The sequence below is a fragment of the Heterocephalus glaber genome, unplaced genomic scaffold (assembly GCF_053883595.1).
Source record: "Heterocephalus glaber isolate CG9 unplaced genomic scaffold, H.glaber_assembly_v1.0 deba00001577, whole genome shotgun sequence".
NCBI classification, from domain to species: Eukaryota; Metazoa; Chordata; class Mammalia; order Rodentia; family Bathyergidae; genus Heterocephalus; species Heterocephalus glaber.
Genome location: NW_028258358.1, coordinates 29,561,386 through 29,586,062, shown reverse-complemented (window position 1 = coordinate 29,586,062; position 24,677 = coordinate 29,561,386). Strand labels below are relative to the sequence as shown.

Below are 24,677 nucleotides of genomic sequence, written 5' to 3'. Positions count from 1 at the left end.
AGACCTTGCTCTAATGTGCAGAAATATCAGTTTCCTGCATTTTCTCCTTTTTTACATAACGTTTTCTCAGAGAGCCCTCCTCATGCCTGGTGCTCCCCATTTCCCTTCCTGCTAGCCAGTCCTGGCTGCTCCAGCAGTATCCACTTCTGGAAATATTTTAGAAATGCAGATACTCAGAAGCCACCCCCTTACAGTCAGAAGCACATTTGGATAAGACCCCCAGTGAAGTCCTCTCTCCCACCAGCAATTTTTTGTGACCAGTAACCCATGATTGCCGAGAAACTTCCTGTGACACCTTGAAATTGAGCTCCTGGGTTACCCCAATATCTCTCAAGGCTGAATGTGAGACTCTAGAAGTCCTGGACCACTTACCACCATAGAGATTGTTGTGTTTTTTTACTTTTATATTCTGCAAGTCCTGAGTTTATGTTGCAGTTTAATTCTGCATGATCCCAACTGTATGACTTTATGTGCATCTTTCCGATTGAGTCTGAATTCTGCTGCAGAGCATGGCACCTCTGATCCAGCCATCCCCACATGGCTGTCCCTGGATCTGTACCTCATAGTACCCTACTCAGGCGCTGCTAGATCTTGAGTTCTTCTCACGACCTGAGGGCAGGGGACTAGGTCTGTCACTTCCCAGGTGAGCCATGGCCCCCAGTTGCAGGTTTCTCCCCAGCCTTGCTGTGGGCACCAATCTCTCCTGAGGACAACCATAGTCTTTGCACATTTTTGTCTTACCCCAGACATCATGCCCACCTGCATGCACACAGCATCCTCTACCCGCCTGGAAACAGATCTGCATGGAGGCCACACCTCTCCCTAGTCTCTCCCATCCGGGGAATCTGGGGCTGGGCCATCAGACTGATAGGGAGGCCCTCAGTACAGTGGTCAAGATGCAAGCCAACCTTAGTTTTAGTCTGCCTCAAATCTCATAGAGGCTCATTAATCTTACTAAGCCTGTTTTCTTCTTTAGCAAAATGGAAGTAATCGGACCTCACACCTAGTACTACAGAGCCTGATACCTTTATTAAAGGTTGCTGTCATTTTCCTGGGGTGTAAGATGAACTTAACCACTTACAGGGCATAGTTTGTTGTCTGCCCCACGAAATGAGGCACCAGCCACTTGCCACCCTGTTCATATGGTGATAGGAGTCATCTGCCACATCTCTCTTTTCCTACCAGTTTATTATATGCCTGAACAATATGTTGTTAATTCCAAAAATTTCTCAAGCATGAGCTAAACTTTCTGCTTCCTCTAGAATTTCTACTTTTTACAGGACACTACAGCTCATACAAAGGTAGGAAGGTGAATCCACCTGGACCCTTCCCTTGGCACATGCAGTCCAGCAGAAGAAGCTAAGTAGTAGCTGGGCGTGGCGGTGCACACCTGCAATCCCAGCACTCTGGGAGGCTGAGGCAGGAGGGTCACAAGTTTGAGCCTAGCCCGGCTGGGCAATTCAGTTACTTAGCAAGACTACTCGGTAAGACAGAAGAAAGTCACAGAGTTATAGATGTTTAGCAAAAGCGAATGTGACATCTGTTGTCTGCATGAGGGGACAGGTAGAACATTTTTGAGGAATTCACCCATTTGAAATAAACTTGGAGATGGTGGCTAGGATTTCAGTGGAAGGGGACGCATGTGAGTGCCACAAGGGTGAGCACAAGGCCAGGAGTCCCTGAGGATGAAGACTCAGGCACCTTCTAGGACATGGTGGGAGGACCTCCTAGATGTGTGACACATTTTCACTTTCAGCCCTCACACCAGTGTAGGTGCCCCCAAGGAAGCACTCCTGTAGCTAAGGATCGAAAGGTCGGGAGTGTTCTGCAGTGGTGGTTTCCAGTGTGGAGCACCAGTTACAGGGAGGCACTTCACAGAGGGAGTCTGAAAAGCCAGGGAGGCACAGGAGGCAGGAAGCCAGCAGCCCTTGTGCTGTTCTAGCAAGACACGGTGGGGAAAGTGATTGCACTTTTGGGCATCAAACTAATGTTGATTCAGAGAAAGTTAAAGCATGCAGGTTGGCAGATGAGCAGGGAGCCAGGTGCAGTGGAGAGAACCCTATTTCTGAAGGGTTAGTTGGCAGTACCTATCAGCTGCCTTTGCAAATGTTTTGTATTTGTTGCTCAGCAGTTCCATGTCTAACAATTGATGTTAGGAAATAATTAAGGTTGCAGAGATTTAGCTTCAAGGATACTTAACATGGTGTTGTTTATAATAGCAAATTATTAGCCTGAACATTCACCAATAGGGAGTTGGTTAAATAAATGATCACATATACTGAAATATTATATGGCCCTTAAAGAAAGGTTTTTATGAAATAGTACATGAAAACAGAGTATATTCATATTCATACTAATCTCATGTTTAAATATATGAGTTTGTAACTTTAGGAACACACACACACAAACACGCACACACGGTCCACCCAGATAAGAGCGGTTCTATGACAGTGCTGGAGTTATGGCTAATATTTTTTAGTTTTCAAATTGATTTTCATTGATTATAATTAAGAGGAGTTTGGTTTATTTTGTTTTTAAAATCCTCACACTCAGGTGATGGCTGCTGGAATTAAAATGAGGGCATTGAGTCAGGAAACAGGCATCGGGTCTTAGGGCAGGACACCAGGCTGTCATGGGAGGACGCTGGAAGCAAGGAGGGTATTAGAGAGTTCAGAGATCTGGGGACATCTGGAGCAGCAGTGTGTAAGTGAGATGTTAGGCACTGATCATGTTGGATTTGATGGATAGAGAGAGATCCAAGTACAAATAGGTGTCTCACATGCTGATGCATTTCTCAGGGACCAAGCTTGGCCCTCCAGGGAAAACATACAGGGGCAGTTACACAGTGGTTAAAGTAAGACTGTGGTATTCCATCGTGTTCCTCTGGTGGCACGAGCTGGTATTAGTGGTATCTTCCCCTGACATCTGGTAAAACCCTTTGGTGACCTATGATAATCATTCAAACCATAGGTTTTTGTTTTTGTCTTTTTTTTTTTTTTTTTTTTTTTTAACAACAACAACCACAAAACCCCCAGAAATTTGTTCTCTGACAGTTCTCGAGGCTGGCCGTTCAAAGTCAAGTTACCATCAGGATTGGCTTCCCGTGTGGCCTAGCAAGGCTTGCAGATAGTCATGTCCTCTCTCCATCCTCATGTGGCCCTTCTGCGTGCATGTAGGGTGAGCCGCATCTCTAGTGACGCCTCTTCTGAGGACACCAGACCTGTGGGATTAGGGAGCCACCCTATGACTTCATCTACTTTAATTATTTCCTTAAAGGCCCTGTCCCCTGGTGCATTTACACTGGGGATCAGGGCTTAAACGTATCCATTTGGAGAGGACACATTCAGTCCATAGTATTTGTGATGTTTTGGTGAAAATTGGGCATTTGAACAAGCACCATCTTCCTTCCAGTATCCTCCAAGGGAAGACCAAGCCTATGCAAAAGATGATCTCCACTAATAAACCTGGTTTGAAGGTTCGGGAGCCTACTAAGCCCTTTTTGAGGATATATGACTTTGAAGAACAGAGAGAAACCTAGGTTTTCTTTGAGTTGCCTTTTAATTATCCTCACTTGAACTTGTACCTCAAAGTCCTGTGGTTAGATGCAGCTCTTGGTGTCCCCTGCTTTGAAGGGGCTCATCTGGCCATTTACTAAAGTCTGCAAAGGTTTGGGTTTGAGCAGGTATCAGTTTACCATGGAGCCAATAGCCTGTGAGCTCTGAGAGCCCAAACATCTCATGAACATGGCATCTGCCTGTGTTTTGAAGCTCAGCAGTTTGCATAAGAGAAGGCAGAAACAAACCTGAGCCATGTGCAAATGCTCCAGGACATACATACCCATGAGCAGAAAGCAGCCCACCTATAAAATGCAAATTAGAACTCCTATGAAGTGGATTATGTCTATAAAGATTTTTTAAATTAGGTAAAGCCACTCCTTACATTTAACCTCTATAATGATAATTTTTGAAACGCCATTGTTGATTTTATGGATTTTTATTTGAAGGGATTCCAGTGAGATAACATGTAAAAATTCCCAGCACATAATCAGAGAGCAGCAAAGTTCAGTTCCTCACTATTTGAAGCAATGAGATTTTAAATTTTACTGAATTAACTGACAAATGGTTGAAGACGTGTCTTCTGCCCTTCCCCGATTCCAGATTTTTAAATAAGGATGCTGTCATCTGGGAAGCTTTCTCTCACCAGGGGATTTTCAGTTCAGGAAGTTCCTCGGTAAAAAGCCCAGCTTTCTGAATACAGAGTTAAACGCACACTTCTCAGAAGCCAACTTTTACCATACAGCTTCCTTCCTGACCAGCATGTTACCTGCTACAATCTTAACGATTCTTTGATCTTATTGTCAGTGCACTTCATTTCTCTTTGGCTTTGGCTTTAGTAAGAGGAATGATATTTGACGTGAGTCTTTCCCAAGGGCAACTGCAAGTATTAATTGGTTTGTAAAATGCCTTTTGAACTGCTCAGATGAAAGACTCCCCCATATAAATAGCAAATGTTATTTGTGTTGTTGTTGTTGATCTCGTTATGCATGTTTTGGCTGCTGGTTACTGTCTTTTAAGATATGGGAGCCCTGTATTTTGAAATTTTAGGGTATTTCCTTTTGAGGTAGAAGAACATAACAAGATTTAGTTTCTCTACCATGAATAATTTATCTTAAATGGTAGAACTCTGGAAAAATCAGTACTTGTTTATATGTAACACTTCTCACTTGAGTTGTTAACATCTCTGTGAAATTATCCAAGAAATTCTCCAGGCTCAGAATACTTAGATATTGGAAGGAAAGCTCACTTAAAAGCTGTCTTCATGAAACCACTTAGGAAGCTGCTGGCTTTTCCCTGGTAGGAGACTGGCAGCCAATTTTAACCCTTCCGTAGACCAGTGGGTCTTTGCAGTTCTGCTCCCCAGGGACACTTGTCAATGACTGACAGTTTGGGTTGTCACAGGGTGGGGCTGCTCCTGACATCTGGTAGGTTGAGGCCAGGGCTATTGGCGATTATCCCGCAGGGCACAGAACAACCACCACCGTGAGGAAATACCAGGCCCCAAGCTCACCAGTGCTGCAGTCGAGAAACCTTGGGAAGACACTGAATAAAACATCCACAATTCACCATAAAAGCCAAAAATTGTTCGCCTACGTTTGTTGCCTGTTATTCACTTTTAATCCCTCCTCTTGGATCTCTCCATAGGTTGGAATTGTGGGAAGAACAGGAGCTGGAAAAAGTTCCCTCATCTCAGCCCTTTTTAGATTGTCAGAACCTGAAGGTAAAATTTGGATTGATAAGATCTTGACAACTGAAATTGGACTTCATGATTTAAGGAAGAAAATGTCAATCATACCTCAGGTATGCAAGTCAGAGCGTTCATACATGTTCCTTTTATATGGGCACTTAAGTTGAATCGCTTTGAATTTTATTGGTCTTTTTTAATTGGATGGAAGGATTGATCCTTTCCCCCAATAGAGCGTACTTTAATAGGTATTTCCAGCAAGTATTTTCATCAGATACTACAGTTTATTCACATGTGGGTGGAGGAGATGGAGAGGACTGATTCAGTAATAACTACTTACCCAGATAGATTTCTGGACTCCACTCCCCTAGGTGCCACAGTTTTATCCACTGATAACCGCACAACTCTGAGGACGGAATGATAAATGGGTCATTTAACACTTGAGAGGTTTCTGTAGGGAAACGTGGAGTTTTAAGTCTCTTAATGAGGGAATTTTGCTGTATGAAGTAAAGCTACCCTTTCAGGGTGATTATCTCCATGGAGGGCCTTCTGTGAAACCATGGGGCTGTGAGATTTACAGAGCTTATGGATGCTTCACAGACCTTCTTAAAGTGTAGGCATCAGTACGTGATGTTAGCCAGAGAAGCAGTCAACACAGGATGGCAAGAAGACCAGGAAAAGGAATTCCAGCTTTCTGCACTTCTGTTTTCTCTTCCTTATCCATCAGCCAGTGGTAGTACCTCTTGAGAACTGTCAGTGTGTGCAGTGCTTCATGCGGACCTCATACCTTGTTGCCATAATGGTGGAGACTTTCACTGCTGTCTCCTTTTGGGCTCTGATTTTTTTTCCTTCTACTTCGTAATAAAAGACTTTCAGGGAGTGTTCTAGAGATTGGATTACATGGACAATAGAGGCTCCTGTCATTGCTTTCAGTTCATCTATTCACTGTCAATCCAGAAAGTATTTATTGAGTAATTACTGTCCTCCAGGGACAGCACAGGGCCTGTCCCCACAGGTCTGGGGCCTTACAACTCTGGGGCTTCAAATCTTCATTCTGTCCTCAGTCCTGACACTCGCACGTACTCAACTCCAGACTTGCTAGGTGGGGTTCCTGGAGTGTTTTACACTCTGAAATCATCTGGCCATCGAGGGGAGCTAAGGAACACACACAGGTGCACATTTATTCCTGAGATGAGAAATACAGACAGGAAACAAAAGGAAAAGAGCTAGGCAGATCTGCTCTCTGGGTATGTGGGTAGAAGGAGCCTTCAAATACTGTTTATTAGGTAGCACTGAGAACCTGGCCATCCAGGGAGGGAGAACATGAGCATTTATCTTATGACTGAGTACAGCTATTGCCACCTGCCATTGACCTCCCAAATACTGGAATTACTTTGAGTAATTGTGAAATCAGGATACCCAGAACCACAATGAGATACCACCTCACAATGGCTACTATCAAAAAATTTAAAAAATAACGTGGTGGGTGAGGAAATGGAGAAATTGGAATGTTTGCGCTGTGCTGGTGGGGGTATAAAATAGTACAGCCACGGAGCAGAATGGTACGGCAACTCCTCACAGAGCTGAGAGTGACTGCATGATCCAGCGTTCCACTTCTGAGTATATGCCCAGAGAATCAAAGCAGAGTTTTGAGGAGATAGTACATCCATGTTCATCGTAGCATTATTCACAATAGCCAAAAGGTGGAAGCCACCCAAGTGTCCATCAACAGATAAATGGATAAGCAAAATGTGGTTTCATCGTACAATGGAAAATTATTCAGCATTAAAAAGGAAGGAAATTCTGAAACATGCTACAACATGGATAAACTTTGCAGACATTATGCTAAAAGAAAGAAGCCAGTCACAAAATAACAAATTATTGAATGGTCCCATTAAGTGAAGTATTTAGAGTCATGAAGACAGAATGGTATTTGCCAGGAGCTGAGAGAAGGCAGGGATGCTATTTTGTTTAATGAGTACAGTTTCATATCCTGAAGTATTATAAGATGAAAAAAAAATTCCTGTAAATAGTGGTGAAGAACACAAAAACAATGTGAATGGGGCTGGGGATTTAGCTCAATGGTTCTGCTGCCTGGCTTGCAAGCGCAAAGTCCTGAGTTCGATCCCCGGTACAGAAAAAAAAAAGGTGAATGTATTTTTTTTTTTTTGGTACCGGGGATTGAACTTGGGTCCTTGTGCTTGCGCAGCAGGCAGTGAAACCACTGAGCTAAATCCCTGGCCCTAGGTGAATGTATTTAATACACTGAACTGTATACTTAAAAATGGTTAAGGTGGTAGATTTCATGTAATATGTATTTTCTCACAATTCAAAACAAGATAACCCTTTCAGGAAAAATAAGTTTTTTGGGGGCACATGAAATTCTCTCTGGCTTTTAGAAGCATAACTTAGTGGTTCCAGTAGAAGATGAGAACTTAAATTCCCAAGTTATATCTTCTGGTTGTACTCATCTCAGAAATGGGCCAAAGGAGGTTTATTTAACAGAGACAATGAGCCTGTCTGTAAAGTACTTTCATATCTTTGAATGAAAGGATCTAGAAACGTGCCCTGTGCTACTTTTAATGCTTCTTAATAAGAAATGATTGTATGCCTGTGTACATAAAAGAGCTCTAAATAAAGAAGTAGCTTTAGATGATTCTTGGCTCTGCCAGGAATGTTTTGGAAGCACATCTGAGCGAAGACTAAGTACACCTTGACATCACCAGGTTTTGGTTCCATTCCATAAGTTCCCACCCTCCTTTTGTGCAAATGCTCTGTGTATCCACTCCAGAGAACATACTTACAAAACAGTGCTGAGCTTTGTATCCATGTAGATCACGATCACCAAGCATTGTAAACACGGAACCTTTGTATTTTGCCTTTATATACCTTTGTCTCCAGGGTGCAGTGTCGGTTGATACAAGAAACATACAATACTTTGGAGACTTGCAATGAATAAAGGGTCCCAGGAAGCCATTCAGGAGGCAGCCTGGAGTGGATTTTTGATGGCATGTACTGAGCATGAACATGACCCACGTATTTTGTCCCTCACTGCTTTCCATACTCGGGTGACCTTGGGGATGCCACCTAGCCCTCTAGCTTCAGTGTCTTCGTCCTTAAACTGAACTAGTAATTCCTGCCTCACAGATTTGTCATGAAGAATTAGCTCCATGAGAACCCTGTCCCTGCCTCTCAGAAAAGTTTGAAAAATAGTAACTTTATTAAGGGTTAGGGTACTGCCCTTTTAGGTATGATTGCTACTGAAGTAGAAATGGGTCTTGGCTCATTGATCTCCCTGTTTATGTTTTTTGTAATTCTTGGTGGTTTCCTTTAAACCAAATTATTTATATAAGTATAAATAGTGAGGCAGCAAACCCAGACAGAACACACACTTAATAGAAGTTCTAGGATGAAGCCTGATAGAGAAATGGAATATTTTCCCCACAAGGAACAAAAGACGAGACCAGCACATTGCCTTCCTCCTGGCTTCCCCCCACCCTGGCTCATAGCACTTCCTGACTCCCTCTTAGTATACTTTTAATATTTTGCAGTCCCTCATGAAGCCCACAGCCATTGTCCCCAGCCTGTCCCCATTCCTTGCTGTTTGCTGTCTCCTGGGAGACAGGGCTGCTCCTCTCCCTCTCATTGCTCTGGGGTCTCTTGCAGCCCTGACAAGCTACCCAAGGGGTCATAATCCATCACCTTAGGGAAAGCCTCCCTGTTTTAGCTTCCTTCCCTGACACCTCTCACTTAATGGTGTAGTCTGTTCTTTTGTCACCTTCATTTGACAGAGCTGAAAACTGAAACTGAAGCAGGAGAGCAAGGCTTCAAGGCTAATTCAGGGAGGTTGTCAACAAGGGAGTTCCCGATCCTCCTGCACATGCTCCTGTAACTCATTGTGGCCCGTGGGATCTGGAGGAAGAGTTCTGTTTTGCTTCCTGATGCCCTGTGGGCCATGTGCACGCCCTTGCACACACACAAGCCCAGAAACAAAAATTGCCTAAACCATTGTTGCTTGCCACTCTGCACTCTGTTATTTTCTATTATATCCATTCTATTCTCATTCATATAAAAGACAAAATGATGATCATGAGCCACAAAATTGATTTCATGATCCATTGGTTGCACCTGCAGTCTGCAACACTGCCCTCTGTCCTGCCCCATGTGGCCAGCTCAGCACCAAGAAATGAATTTGGTTATACTGCTCTTTGCATAGAGCTCTGCAAGGTGGGTGGGTTGAGCCCCATGTCCCAGGTAGGAAACTGAGGCCTGTACAGATTTACAACTTACCTTGACACCAACAGCTAATAAGGAATAGAGGGCCAGGGATTTAACTCAGTAGTTCCGACACCTGTCTTGCAAGCGCAAGGTCCCGAGTACGATCCCTGGTACCAAAAAAAAAAAAAAAAAGGAATAGAGCCAAAACTCAGGACTATCAGACTCTCAAAATTTTTTCTCAGTAAATATTTGTTGACAGCTGAATCATATCTCATCAGATTTGTATACATTTTTTTAATCCACCTCACTTATAAAGGATCCCCAAAAGTCATAAGCAAAGAGAATAAATAAGAGCAAAGTAAAGAGATACCTTCTCCTATGATTTTTGTCCTGCCTTGGCACAGTTCAGTACAGTAGTTTTGAAAGACTAAATTTTGGGGGAGTGTTCTTTTGCCTAACAAAACTTGTGACACTCAGCACTAAAGGAAAGTTGTTTTAGAAACAGGTTCACTTCTGTGTCGAAGGCTAAGGGTCAGATGTATGCCTTTCTGGAGCTCAGAGCCCTTTCTTTGACCAAGTTTTGGTGGACCCAGAGGCAGAGAAAGCCTGACATCAAGGTGGCTTGAAGGTTCCTAATCTGTAACTCAGAAATCATTCATCTCTCTTTCCTCCAAATGAATTTAGGACAGAGTTGCTTGCATCACAATACCCTGATGCAGGGCGCCCAGCATGGAGCAGTACAGCAGAAGGGAAGCTGAATGCTGTTTCTCTCAGTTGCAGGTATAGGTGAATCAAGCCCAAATCTTGTCCTCCCTGCCTGGAGAGGGGAGCTTCCCTGTCCCCTCTCTTCTGATGGTTCAGGGTCAGGGTCCTTGCCCCTCTTGAACCTTCCATTCCATGGTCAGTGTAGAGTTAGGGATTAAGGGCCTTTGGAGGAGCATGGGAGTCACTTTTGAAACAAACCCTGTGTCCTTAAGAAGGGATTCCTCCATGGGTGTTGAAAATTTCAGCAATAAATAAACGTGAAGGCACACTTCCTAAGTCACCTCCTTCAACAGACTGGGGACCTGAGACACGTTTTCATGCTCCTGACCTGGAGTGGTTAAATGCGCTCCTTGAAAAGAACCCCAGACTGAGACTGTCTTCAAGGTATAGCTTTCTTATCACAGCGCATCTGGAAAAATGGATTTCAAAACTCTTTTGGATGGATTCTTTACATCTAGTGCCCCTCTCCTTTTGCCACAAGGAAAATGTTTTTAGTTGAAGACTAATTCCGTGCAAATTCAACATTTATGATGGCACCCCGAGGGTTCGTGCACATCAACAGCTAAAAACCTTATCATGATTAAACATTCCTTTTTTATGTTGAATAAATTTTTTAAAAAATTTATATTAGAACAAAAGCCAGGTAGTTTTTAAGCAGTCCATTCTGCTGTTTTGGTATTTCTATCCCGAGTTTTGTTCAGTAAGTTGAAAAGGTTAACCAGAGCTGTGTCTCTTTAAGACTTCTTTTTGATAACCTGGTTTTCTTTTCTTTTTTCTTTTTCTCTTCTTTTCTTTTCTGAGAACAAAACTCAAAGAGAAAAAAAGGTAGGTATGCTGTTACTAGTAAAGAAATTCAACTGGATCCGGGCCTAATGCAGTCCGCCTTTGTTTCTACACACTGAGGTCTTCATTACAGCCCATGGAACTGCTCCCTGGAGCTGGTGACCTTTTTGTATTTAAAGAAGACTTTACACGACTTAAATTCTTTTTCCTTTGTTGGCGAACAATGTTCTTTTCTTCTGAAAATGGATGATGATCAGTTCATTCAGAGGCTACAGGATTGAAAAAAAAAAAAGGGAACCAAGATTTAAAGTGACTTCAGGTGACTCCCTCATTCTGGAGAGCAGGAGATGTGTCACCCTTAAAAAAGGTTCTTGGGACTTGAAAATAAACAGATATGGGAAGTAGCAGCAATAGCAACTGTTGAAGTATATTTTAGTGGAAGAAAGTTCCTGGTTTGGGACCAAAAAGATTAGGGTAAAGTGTTGTGCTTTGTCTTGCTAGTTGGTAACAGATTTGTCCTGTCCCAGTCAGTCGTCTTAAGTGACTGAAGGTCAGTGGGTAAGGTTTCTTCTCAAGATAATGGAGGCCTGTCTTCCAGTCAGTATGGACAAAAGGCCTAGTAAGTCTGTGGTTTTTAGTCTTGCTGCTGTCCTGAGGGATTATCAATTTACTGTCCTAAATGTTTTGATTCACAGTGGCCACTGTTGGGCCACCTGTCTAATATGAACTTATGATATTAATAATAGAGGAAACAATTAATTACTAAATATAGCCCAAAGGATTAAAAAAATGCTTAAACTTTAAACCATGATGAAAAACAGGTTTGAAACAAATCCTCAGTAGCATGGGAACTAGCACAACGAATCAACAAGTGGGATCTCATCTTATTAAAAAGCTGCACTGCAAGAGAAACCACTAACAGAACTAAGAGACAGCCTACAATGTGGGAAAAAATTTTTAGCAGCTGTTCCTCAGACAAAGGACTACTATCTAGAATATATAAAGAACTGAAAAAAATCAAATCCCCCAAATTCAAAGACCCAATTCAAAAATGGGCATCTGAAATGAACAGACATTTCTCAGACAAAGAAGTAAAAGCAGCAAATAAATATATGACAAAATGTTCAACATCACTGGTCATTTGAGAGATGCAGATGAAAACAACACTGAGATTCCACCTCACCCCAGAAAGAATGGCTGCTGTCAACAAATCAACCAATAACAAATGCTGGCGGGGATGTGGGGAGAAAGGAACCCTTCTCCATTGTTGGTGGTAGTGCAGACTGGTGCAACCACTGTGGAAATCAGTATGGAGATACCTCAAAGAACTAGGGCTAGAGGTCCCATTTGACCCAGCTATTCCCCTGCTGAGTGTCTTCCCAAAAGAATTAAAAGAATCATACCACAGTGATATATGTGCACCCATGTTTATAGCAGCACAGTTTGTAATAGATAAAGCTTGGAAACCGCCCAAGTGTCCATCAACTGGAAACTGGATAAAGAAGATGTGGTTTTTTTATAAAATGGAGTACTACTCAGCCATAAAGAATGAGAAACTAGAGTCATTTATAGCTAAGTGGATTTGAGGTCATACTCTTAAGTGAAATAAATAGGACACACGTGTAAATACCAAATAGTTTCTCTTGTGTGAAAAACTAAAGCTGTAAATATGGATCAAAATGTATAATTGATACTGTGAAATAGGAAGAAAAGGTCTAAAGGAGTAGGGGAAGTGGGAGGGGTAGGGGAAAGGAAAGAAGGGAAAAGAAAAAATAGGAGAAAAGGAAGAAATGGAAACAAAGTCTTTGTAAATATGGAAGGGTGGAGGGGGTGAAGGGAGGGCAGGGGAATGGGGAAAAAATAAGAACCAAGATACATCATGTAAAGATACAAGATCCCAATGATGAATGTAACTGTACTGTATACCTAAAATGTACCAATAAAGTTAATGGAAAAAAGAAAAAAGAAAAACAGGTTTGATACTAGTTTTCCATTTAAATTATTGCACTAAACAAGAGTATTTGTTTCCCTAACTGTACCATGCCAGCCAACTGTAGAGGTAAAAATACAACTCTTATTAAACAAGGTTTAAATATGTACCTTCAGAAAAAAAATACATTTAGCGTAATAAATTTTGTGTATATATTTACAAGAAGGTTGTATGTCCTCCCATAAATCCCCACACTGAAATATTCTGCCTGCAAACATTTTTACAACACTTATTTATAATATTAGTTTATTAACTTCATTGCATAAAGGTAGGTACTTTAAATAATAATATCTATCAGAAATGATAATTAATTTGACCCTTATCTAGTCCTGCAGTATGTGTCTACTATGAGCACTTTTATTACCTTTTGAAGATAATATAATGGTTTCTTGTTTGGCAAATTCATGAAAGTAGAATGAGTAGAAACCAAAATGAACACCGCACATAAAACATGTTGGCATAGTAAAACAGACATTGTGAACAAATTGCTTGCTGGTTTTAAAGAAAAATATAACTTCACTCAATGTTTTATTAAATCATTCTCATTCAACAAATTTTGATGAAATATAAGTTTATGAAATACAAGTTTAATGAAATAAATATTCAGCATGCCGTAACAAAGGAAAAAATGTTCTTCTTTACTAAATTTTTTCTTCTGATACTACTGAATAAACAAGAGTGATTGCCCAACATTTCTGTTTAAATTGACGGTATAGATTTATTAGTATATATTCATAATATATAATTACATTCATCTTGGGAAATTGGTGTGTATGCGTATCACATCTTTATCATTTAAATAAAGCTCTCGTTAGTTTTGTTTCTGAAGTTCAATTCAGTAGTCATTCTGAAAGATTGTATGACTGAGCAGTGGTTTTTTTGGTGCTTTTGAGGGATATTTGGTCACTTAACCAACTACTTAGTGCAAATATAATGCCCATTTTAGTGTCTTTAATTTTTGGATTTTGCTATATATTTTAATGGGAAGCCATTGGCCTTCTTCCATTTCTCCCGTACCAGTCTTAAGCTGGAGAATCTTCTGGACAGTGTCATTCTTCTTCATGGCTAGGAGTCATCCTCAGTCTTCTTCCTGGGCACCGGGAGCCCAGCCCCAAGGCCAGGCAAGAGTGGAGGCTGATGTTCCTTGAGCAGTTCTCCGGGACCTGAGGGAGCCACTGCTTCTTTTGTCCCCTCATCCGGGCTCTTTCACTGAAATAGCCAGTTGGGTTTTCTGCTGCCCTTGACCTTGCAGCCTAGGTTTCTAAAGCCTTGCAGAAGATAGCATTTTCATGGCCTCCAAAAGCTTTTGGGATTCTCTCTTGAAATCCAGATTATTTCAAGAGCAACTTAATTATGGGCTCCTCCTGAGGCACATGATTAGGAAGAGCTATTTAAATTAAGATAATTTTATTAGATGATATGCTTTGCAATGGGTTTCAAGTTACTTTACCCTTGTAGTTAATAATGAGGTTTGGTGAGACAGGCATCCCTGATGCACAGCCAAGATAATGTAGGGATTAGTTGGTGCAACATCAGAGGCGCTCTTCGTGACTAGAGGTGCCACTGGCCCCATTAATTTATGTCCCCTTTGGACAAAGGCCAGAAGGCCCCATTGCGGCATGTAGGGAGACTCCCAATCCCGGAAGACTGTTTTACCAATGAAGAAAATATTTAGCCATTTTTCTTTGAAACACAAACAAGTTATGCACGCTATTGGTATTGTCCAGTGTGACTATAGGATAGACAATTTCTATAGTTCTGTTAATGTAAAGTTGCATTTCATGTTTGTATAGATATTACCAAGAAAGTATTTTCTTTCCTTTTTTTAAAGAAGCCTTCCTTTTTTTCTTACTTCCTTATTAAGATGACATACTGCAGCAGTTTCTTTTGTGAGCATTCAGTGATGTGGAATAGATTTTGGAGCACAATTTCTACTATGGGAAAGTAATAGAAATCTTGTTTTGTAAACTTGCATCTGACTATACTGAATTTAGGGATTTTGGGGGGTAGTTTAATTCTATTCTGAGAGTTAGGATCTGAATATGATGGAGAGAGATTACAGTAATGACATTTATTCTTTTGGACATTTAGGAACCAGTTTTGTTCACTGGAACAATGAGGAAAAACCTGGATCCCTTTAATGAGCACACAGATGAGGAACTGTGGAATGCCTTAGAAGAGGTAAATTATATACTGTGATCACATGTACGTATATTTGCAGCTAACCGAAGGGACCTGATTGGTTTAACTCACTTTGTTTCCCACACAGGACATTGATGACATGGATGTACTAAATGTATATATTTGATGATTATGAAAACCAGAAATGAAATGTCTCATATTTTCATTTCACATGTCTCATAATCTAACAGCAGGATACATTATCTTACTTGTCCTTAGTGGAGCACTGTTAGAAGTTGTGTGCATGAGTTCAAATTCTCCCAGAGGCTAAGTACCCTGTAACATTGATTCTGCTGCTCTATTCTTAGGGAGCACCCAGGAAATGAATAGTTTCTTTTTTTTTTTGGTACCAGAGATCAAACTCAGGACCTTGTGTTTGCACGGCAGGCTTAGAGCCACTGAGCTAAATCCCCAGCCCATTAGTTTCTTACTATTCACTGAAAGATAACTGAGCTCATACTCGTAGAATCCTTTAAGTTTTATTTAAAAGTGCTTATAAAGGCAAATTATATAGTTAGAATGTGAACATGTCCTTTTAATGTTACAGAATGAATTCAGGTAACAGAACTCCAGAGCCTTTGCTGAGTTTTTAGACAGATACCTTTATTGCTGCAGGATTTTCTATTATTTGTGTAGTGTTTCTCTGTGGACCACTTGTTTGCATTTCCTAGCTCTCTCAGGACAAGAACTTTGACTGTTAAGATGCTGTTGGTTTATATATGCATTTCAACACTAAATATTTTGCATGTTCTCTAGTTCTGCAAATTAATTCTAAGCTACTTAGTGGCAGAAACCATAGCTTACACTTCTAATTCCTCATAGGACCTAGCTCATTCTTTTACTTGTAAAATGTAAGCGTTTTTTTCTACCACCTGCCTCAAAAGCACAAGGTCCTGAGTTTGATCCCTGGTACTCCCCCCGCAAAAGAAAGTAAGCATTTAATGAATATGTATTAAATGGTCGATCTTTTCATTTCCTAGAAATTTCTTTTAAAAAACACACATCTCAGTGATGGGTCCTTCGTCCTTGTTACTGTGGCTTTGGGTTGGTGCATTTGTCATTGTTGCCCCTTTCCAGGGTTAGCTCTGAAATCTTTAAAGATGGGTTCTGTGTGTAGCAAGCAGATTTGGAGGCCTGACAGCTTCCTGCCTATAATTCTTGTCTCTGAAGGCATGTCTGAGCCGAGTCTTCACACATCCACCCAGCTTTCCAGCAACCTGGGGGATTTCATTGCCCCAAATTGGGTCGCATACTTCATCATCTCCTACTTGAAAAGCAGTTGACCTCTGGGTTCATTCAAGACTGTGAGTCTTTCTCTGGTGAAGTTCTGGAAGGGAAGACGTGGGGAGAGCAGCTGCCTGTCAAAGATGGGAGAGACAGGAAGGGTGGTCCCCGCTGTGACCTCACTGGACAAACTTAACAGCGACAGTGAGGCATAACCTAAAAGAGCAAGAATTACTAGTAAATCTTTTTTCACTTGCTTCAGAGCTTGATGTTTCTCTTCACAGATTTTCACGTAGTAAAATTACTTTAGGAACACACTGTTACTCAGACGGTGAGGAAATGTTAATCAGGAGACAGTCCAATCCAGAGCCATCTGGTGGGAATTTACATGTATGTCATTTGTAGTGACCAAATTAAAATTAATAGCCTCTCAGAATTCTGAAAGTGAGATGGGAGAAGTAGTAGATCATCCTGAGGTATTCCTCTGTTTATACTTTGGAGCTCCCTGTAAACAGAAGTAGACACGAGGGCACTGAAAGGCCTGCCTTCTAACTGTGAGAGAGGTTTCCACGAATCATTTCTGGGATTGACCTCAATGCTTCAGAGATATTTCTTAGAAGTAAGAAATTACCCCATTGCCGTCTTTCTCTAAGAGTTCCTTGTGACATTATATACTTTTTTTTATGTGATTCCAGCTCTTCGTAATCATATACTTATTCGGAAATCTGTACCTAAGAAATTTTATCAAGAAACTATTCATATTTGTTTGGAGATTGTTAAAACAGTGAGGGAATTTTTTCTTCATTTTGCAGTTTTTTCTAGAGCACTTCTTTTATCATCTGGATAGAGGACAAATAGCTGAGTTCTCCTAGCATATGAAGCACTTCGAGTTTTTTTGCAGTGGTAATTATAGTTTCATGACCATAAGTTTATGGAACTTGGAGTCATTTGATGTCAAGAATCCTTTCCCTGGAGTCCTTGGAAGCTCAGGTCTTTTGAAGGTGGATTCACAACTGCACCTTGTTGGAATTGTAAGGCTAATGCTGTGTGTGTTTATCTGGGGATATACTAGCAAAGGATTCAGCACCCTGAATCTAGGACCACACATGTTCCTCTAGATTGCTGTATTATGTTCTGTCTGCTGTCTCCATGGTTTCTTCCTGTTACATGCAAACCAGAGCGGCCCAGCCCATTCTGGTCTTTAGTGGAGTCTTTGGTCACTCCTACTAAAATAGACTAAAATCTTGATTGGGAGAGTAGCTCAGTGATAGAGCAAGTACTTAAAATGTGCGCGACCCTAGGTACCATCGGCAGCACACGTACACAAAAGTGCTGTCAAATGAGTTGGTTTACGTGATGACAATTAGAAATGGGAACTCAAACCTACAGAGTCAGCTTGAGATCCCTTGGAAGCCCTGCTATATTTACCTCCTTAACAGTGTCAAGTTAGAAGAAAAAAATCCTCCCTTGGAGAGGGTAGATCCAGAGATGGAAAAGTAGGTTTGGCCTTCAGAAGGCATAGAGTTCTATGGATGTTGCCTGTTTGATTTTAGTTACTTTTTAAATAGGAATCTTTTTTTTTTTGGTACCAGGGTTCGATCTTGGGTCCTTGCGCTTTTGACGGCGAAACCACTGAGTTAAATCCCCGGCTTAGTTGCTTTTTCAATACACTGGAAGTTGCCACAAATACTGAAAAAATAGCCATGAACTGAAGAAATCTTATTAGTGTTAGTGCAACTTGGAGCATATCAGAAGTAATGGCAGCTCTATAAATATAACAGAAGTCATAACTATAGATGGAAGCCGTGTATCAAAAATGGTCAAGATCACAGTAAATAAAACTCTGAAAAGGAGTCAGCAGCACATTGCCTCTGTTGTAAAACAGCTTTACCGCTGGGATATACAGTTAGGAGTAGGGTACGTCAGGTCAGGACATCCTCCGGCGATGGTCCCCATTGGTAGTATCTCTACTAGAGTACGAGAATGTCTCGTGACACAGGAAGCCAACACCGTCCGCATCACATTGGGAACGCTTCATTCAGCCCTGGCTCCCGCTGTACCTTGCAGTTCCATTGCCCCCAGGCCATAGATTTCAGGGAATGAGCTCCCCTTTTACCCCTTTAACTGCCATCTTGTTCTGGTAAGAGCTCATCTTCATCTGTGGATTGCATTTGAGGCTGTCTGTTCATCCCACCCAGCCTGCTTTTGCCTTCCCTGTTATGAAGTCAGAAAGCAGAAGCAGAGTCTGTGTTGCTGGTAATCTGCTCCGAGGGTCACCGTCCCCTGGTAGATACAGGGTGCACCGTGGGTGACTTGGAAAATGTTTAGGATGACGGTGTGGGGATGTCTTACAAGTTCAGTGTATTTTTAGTTTTGCTGTACTTTATTGTTTTCCCAAGCTCAAAAATAATGGGACATGACCTATCCTGAGGTATACTTTAGAGTACTATTATTGGATCCATCTTTCTGAAATCATAACAATTTCTTGTGTGTGTGGTGCTAGGGATTGAACCCAAGACCTTGGTACTGAGCTACATCTCTAGCCCCTGTTAGTTTTTAAATTTCCCAGACTGGGCTCAGACTTGAGACCCTCCCATCTCAGCCTCTCAGAGTGCTGGGATTACAGGTGTGCCACTTGAAATTATAGCTTTTAAAAATGCTTTTCACATTTCAAAGCATAGCTACTATGCTATTCTGAGGCCAATGAACCTTTATAAGGAATATATTTCTTCTGTAATGAAATGTATAAGAAAATGGTATGTACCCATACGGATATATTTTCTAAGTTATAGGAAGAAACATTTCATGAAATGAGATGTGCTTGTGGCTTCATTCATATGTTCAGCAAATATTTATTGATAGCTTGTTGCATAGGTGTTGTAGATTCTGAGACAGGGTCCCCGTCTTGGAGCCTTAATTCTTGTGGAGAAGATAGAAAATAAGCAAATACATGTGGGAATACACTTAGGTACTAATAAATGCAATGAAGGAAGATAAAGCAGAACATGAAGTGAGCTGGCTGGCAGCATTGTTAGTAATAGGCAATATCTATTGATCTCTTCCCTTGTAGCAGGAACTGTTCTGAACACACATACTGACTTACTTTATACTCCAACAGCATTCAGAGATAGAGATCTTGATTATGATAATATTATGTCTCATTATAGCTTAGCAAGCTAAGAGAAAGTTCAGGAAGTTGCCCTATTGGCAAATCTAGGCAGGACTGAAGTCTGGCTGTCTGGCTTCAAAATGGCCCAATACTTTTGTTTTAAAATTTTGAAGCTGGGTATGGTGGTGCACAGGAGGATCCCTGAGAGCTCCAGGCCAGCCTGAGCTACGTAGTGAGTTCAAGGCCAGCCTAAACTACATAGTGAGACCCTCTCTCAAAAAATGAAAAGAATTTTCTTTTCAAATCACAAAACAGTTAATGAAAGCACATACCCTTCACCTTAGTTCTTCAGCTGTTAATATCGTATCCCATCTGCCTCCTGTCTTGTACAGTCTATATTTTGCTGAACCATTTGGTGGTTAACAATAATTATCTCACTCAAGAAGTTTAATAGTACGGCAGTACCATTATCACATGTTTTCCTGTTCCTCTATCTTCTTCCACCTCTCTTGTGCTTTCCTAATACTGCATCGTACCTAGCGCATAGGATAGCACTTCAGAGGACCTTCACATTGTTATCATTCTCATAGCCTCTCGGATTCATTAATGAAGACAGAGAGGCTCAGAACTGTTTTCTGGAAGACAGGTCCCATGTTCTCACCTCGAAACCCTTATGCCTCTTCAAGTAGATATGGACAACCTGAAGGAAAGTCAAAACCCAGATAAGTGATACGCTGTCACCTTAGTCAGGGAAAACTGTAAGATTATTTTTTCAGTCATGAGAAAAACTCATTGAAGATCTAGAGTTCGAGCCCAGCCAGGGTAACTTAGCAAGATCCAGTCTCAGTATTAAAAATTAAAACAAAAAAGGTCTGGGAGTATAGCTTAATGTGAAGGCCCTGGGTTCAATACCCAGTACCACAAACAAAACAAAACAAAACAAAAACAACCCTGCACTCACCAGTACTACTGAAGTCCATTCGGGGGAAAAATCCTGCTGCCATCAACTGGGCCCCAGGTGCAGATCTGTGTGTCAATCTCCATGCAGCAGTAATTGGGAAGTCCTCTCCCTTATAATGGAGGGCTTGACCAAGCTGACATCCTCTGTGGTTTTCTGTGCAGGGTCTTGGACCATGATCCAAATGGTAAACTTCAGGTTTCGTACATTTTCCTATCTTTCATGTTAACACCAAGTACCAATACCATATTTAATCTCAAGTCAGAATTCCCAATTCTTAGAGTTGGGCTTCCATCATGAGCACAATTCAAGGACTTGTCATAGAAATGCCTTGGCATGTAGGGTAACATGGAAATGTTGCCCGTTTTACCCCTGGCTTTTTGTTGTTTGATGCTGTAATTCTACGTACCTGCTTGGACTCATCAGTCTATTGATCTTTTAATGTGAGGTATATTGACTCTTTGTTCTTCTGTATCTCTCAAAGATAGCCCATGTTTGGCTCTTGTTCTATAAAAGTTCTTCAAAACAAAATATTTACTGAGCTGAACCACCATCCACTATAGACACACATCATTTTATAACTATAATTTTACAAGAACAGATTAATATAAATACTCCATAGTCTGAGGCAAGATGTTGTATTTTGTTTTGTTTTCCATGATTTTTCTTCACTGCAGTGCATTTATGAGAGTGAGGTAAGTACACATGATGTGACAGTTTTAGCAATATGGGATTAAACTTGGGAAAGAACCACCCCAAAATAGGATCTAGATTTCCCAGCATACAAGAAGGTACTATTTCCCATGTTTGAAATATTTTTAAACTTTTCCAGTTGATTAAAATCTTCCAGAATGGTAAAGTACCTGTTATTTATTTAGAGAGAGATACATCTTACATTAATTTTGTGTTTTAGTCTTTCCTTTAGTGTACTAACTCCAATGCCAGTTGTCTTTTGGGAAACTTGATTCAACTGTAGGATCCTTTTACCTTGTCTATAGAGATGTTTTGTACACTGGGAGAACGAGTTTATTTCTGAGGGATTCCTGGCGCCGGGGTGAGGGGGCTCTTGGTGGATGTCACATGGTGGACGGGCTTTCCGGTGATGGGGGCTCTGAGATGACTTATGTTCATGAACTTTAGTGAGGTAAAAGTTCATACCAGAAAATGCTCCCCTTTTGAGTGTGATTTGGTGATTTTAGTAAGCTTGTAGAATTGTACAACCATCATAACAGTCTAGTTTGGGAATATTTCACCCCAAAAGTTCCCTCTTGCCCATTCATGGTTAATCGAGCCTTTACCCAACCACCATTCTGGTTTTTGTCTCTATGAATTCCTACAGTTACCTTTTAGCTAAAAATTAAGAAGGGGAATTTTCTACTTTGGTATATTTATCCAAAGAATAATTTTATTTAGCACACTGTATATTTTTTAAGGAAATTTGCACCAGCACTGTTAACTCATGAGCCAGCAAGACAGCACTTATAGAGATGGTGACAGAGGAGCACCTTGGGTCCCATTAAGGTTGTTCACTTAAATCAGATTCTGTTTCGAGTCTCCCATCTCTCTAATAAACACTAACTGAAACTAACTCTTGCCGTCACGAGGTGGCACGAGTAAGACAAACCTTCAGGGAGAAAGGACTTCAAAGTTCGTTGAAGAGGCCTGTCTGCTTCACTGGAAAATGCCATTCTTTATATACATCTACAGGTACAGCTTAAAGAAGCCATTGAAGATCTTCCTGGTAAAATGGACACTGAATTAGCAGAATCAGGATCCAATTTTAGTGTCGGACAGCGACAGTTGGTGTGCCTTGCCAGGGCAATTCTGAAGAAAAACCGCATATTGATTATTGACGAGGCGACAGCAAATGTTGACCCAAGGTACAGAACTGAAATCCGTGTAACACTGAATATGAATTTTAAATTTTAAATTTAAATCATTAAAAATATTTACAGAGTTACCTTCAGGGTCTGCGTATCCTGGTATTATATGCAAATATTCTAAAATCCAGAATCTGAAAATCATCTAGTCCCAAGCATTTCAAAAAAGGAATAGTCAACTTGTGTTTTAGGCATCCTGAGAAAGATTCCTAAATTCCGCTTCCAGTAGTTTCCAAGGAGGAAATTTGGGAGGGGGGAAATATTTCCCATTGTTTTATGAAAAACAGTAAAATTCCTAAAGTTGACTTTCTGTAATTTTTAATGTGATCTTGTCTTGAAATATTGATTTTTAAAACATTAAAATATCATATGATCTTTGAAGCTCCATTTTTTGAGACAAGGTCTCACTACATAGTTCAGGCTGGCCTTGAACTCAGTACATAACCCAGGCTGGCCTTGAACTCACTGTGATCCTCCTGCCTCTGCCTCCCAAGTGCTGGGACTATAGGCATGCCACGCCTGGCTGATCTTTGATGTTTTAAGTTTACTTTTTCCATCTTTCTGAATTAAATTTGACTTGTTTGATTCCAGAACTGATGAGTTAATACAAAAAAAAATCCGAGAGAAGTTTGCCCACTGCACTGTGCTGACCATCGCACACAGACTGAACACCATCATCGACAGTGACAAGATCATGGTGAGGCGTCCCCTGTGGAAGTCTGGTGGCTTGCATTTATGTTGTGTTTCACAATTTAGCCCTTCTTATAAAAGTTGATAGAAACCCCCAATAAATTAATTTGCTGTCAATTTTTCCTCTTATCCCCAACAATAATTCACGAACTGAAATAGACATTCAGTGCTATAAACGTATTTAATACATCTCTCTGCCTGATTTTGTACTAAAAGTTTATTTGAATTGCCATTTTTCTTTAAGATGGCCAACTAATGAAATGTCCCAAATCTAGGATCTGTACCTTGAGACACTAAGCTTCATACCATAGAGGGGTAGGGTGGTGTCATTTTCTCTGTGTCACAGTTTTTTCAGCTTTTTGATAAAAAAAATTATCTTCTTGATTGAACTCTTGGGAGGTCATTGGGTAAAGCTGAAGAATCTCTAAGCTGTTTGGGACCTTGATACGCTGTGAGGGGAAGTGTGAAAAATCCAAACAGAACCTTTTCAAGAAGGGTCTCATCAACTCTTGTGCATCGTTGGTGGGAATGTAAATTAACACAACCAGTATGGACATTCTTCAGAAAGCTAAAACTAGAACTACCATGTGATCCAGGTATTCTACTTTGGGGTCTTCCAAAGGAACTGATATCAGTATATCATAGGGCTGCCTGTAACTCTGTGTTCTCTGAAGAATTATTCACAATAGTCAAGATATGGAATCAGTCTGAGTTTCCCTCAGTGGATGAGTACATAAAGAAAATGAGGTATATATGCACAATGGAATACTATTCAGCCTTAAAACAGAAGGAAATTCTGTCTTTGGCAACAGTGTTGCTGTTCTTGGAGGACATTATGTTAAATGAAATCACCAGGCACGGAAAGACAATCAGAGGCTGGAGGTATGCCATATGGAGATGTTGGACAAAGGCTACAAACTTTCAGTTAGACAGGAGGAATAAGTTTTGAAATCTTTTGCCCAGCAGGAAAACTATAATCAATCCTAATATATTGCACACTTCAAAATAACTGAGGGTAAATTTCAAAAGTCTCACCACAAAAAAAATTATATAAGTGAGGTTACGGTTATGTTAATTAGCTTGACTTAACCTTCTACATTGTATGCATATCATACAGCACTTTGTACTCCATAAGTGCAATACAATAGTAATGATTTGTCAGTAAAAAATACTATTTTAAAATAAAACACCCCAGTCAGAAAAACAAATGGTTTCAACAGAGAGGATTTGATGTAGGAAACTTGGTACATAAGAATCAGAAGGTTGGGAGCCTGAGGGGAAGAAACAGTGATAATTTTACAAGCAGCGGAAACAGATCATAGTAGAAGCTCAGAGGAGGGACCCTAGAGCACTGGTGTTTATCCCTCCAAGGAGGACCTGCTGTCCAGCTACTGGCTGTGTTAGTAAGAGAGTCCATGAGGCTGGCTCCAGGCTTGCTCATAGATGATAGAGATTGAGCACATGAGTGGTGCTGATAGGAGTAGCAGCAGCCAAGAAAACAAGACCTTTTTGGACTATGTACAACCTTCAGTCTTTGTCTAGTGCCCTCTACTGGCAGTACTTGGCGGAGGCCACTGGCTAAAGAGCCTGTGAACTGACTGCCCTAGTGGAAGGTCAAATGTAGAAAGGTTGATCTGG

At 40.9% G+C, this 24,677-nt stretch overlaps 1 protein-coding gene across 11 annotated transcripts in view; it reads left to right on the top strand.

The window, feature by feature from the left end:
* The window catches only part of Abcc4 (ATP binding cassette subfamily C member 4 (PEL blood group)), a 251,526-nt gene that overhangs the window by 208,080 nt on the left and 18,769 nt on the right, over nucleotides 1-24,677 (top strand). For all 11 annotated transcript variants that reach the window (XM_087193012.1, XM_004870822.4, XM_004870823.3 and 8 more), the window contains 4 exons: nucleotides 5,202-5,357; nucleotides 15,089-15,178; nucleotides 22,177-22,349; nucleotides 22,941-23,046. In XM_087193012.1, the coding sequence (XP_087049138.1) occupies nucleotides 5,202-5,357; nucleotides 15,089-15,178; nucleotides 22,177-22,349; nucleotides 22,941-23,046 (525 nt within the window). The remainder of the gene's footprint in view (nucleotides 1-5,201; nucleotides 5,358-15,088; nucleotides 15,179-22,176; nucleotides 22,350-22,940; nucleotides 23,047-24,677) is intronic.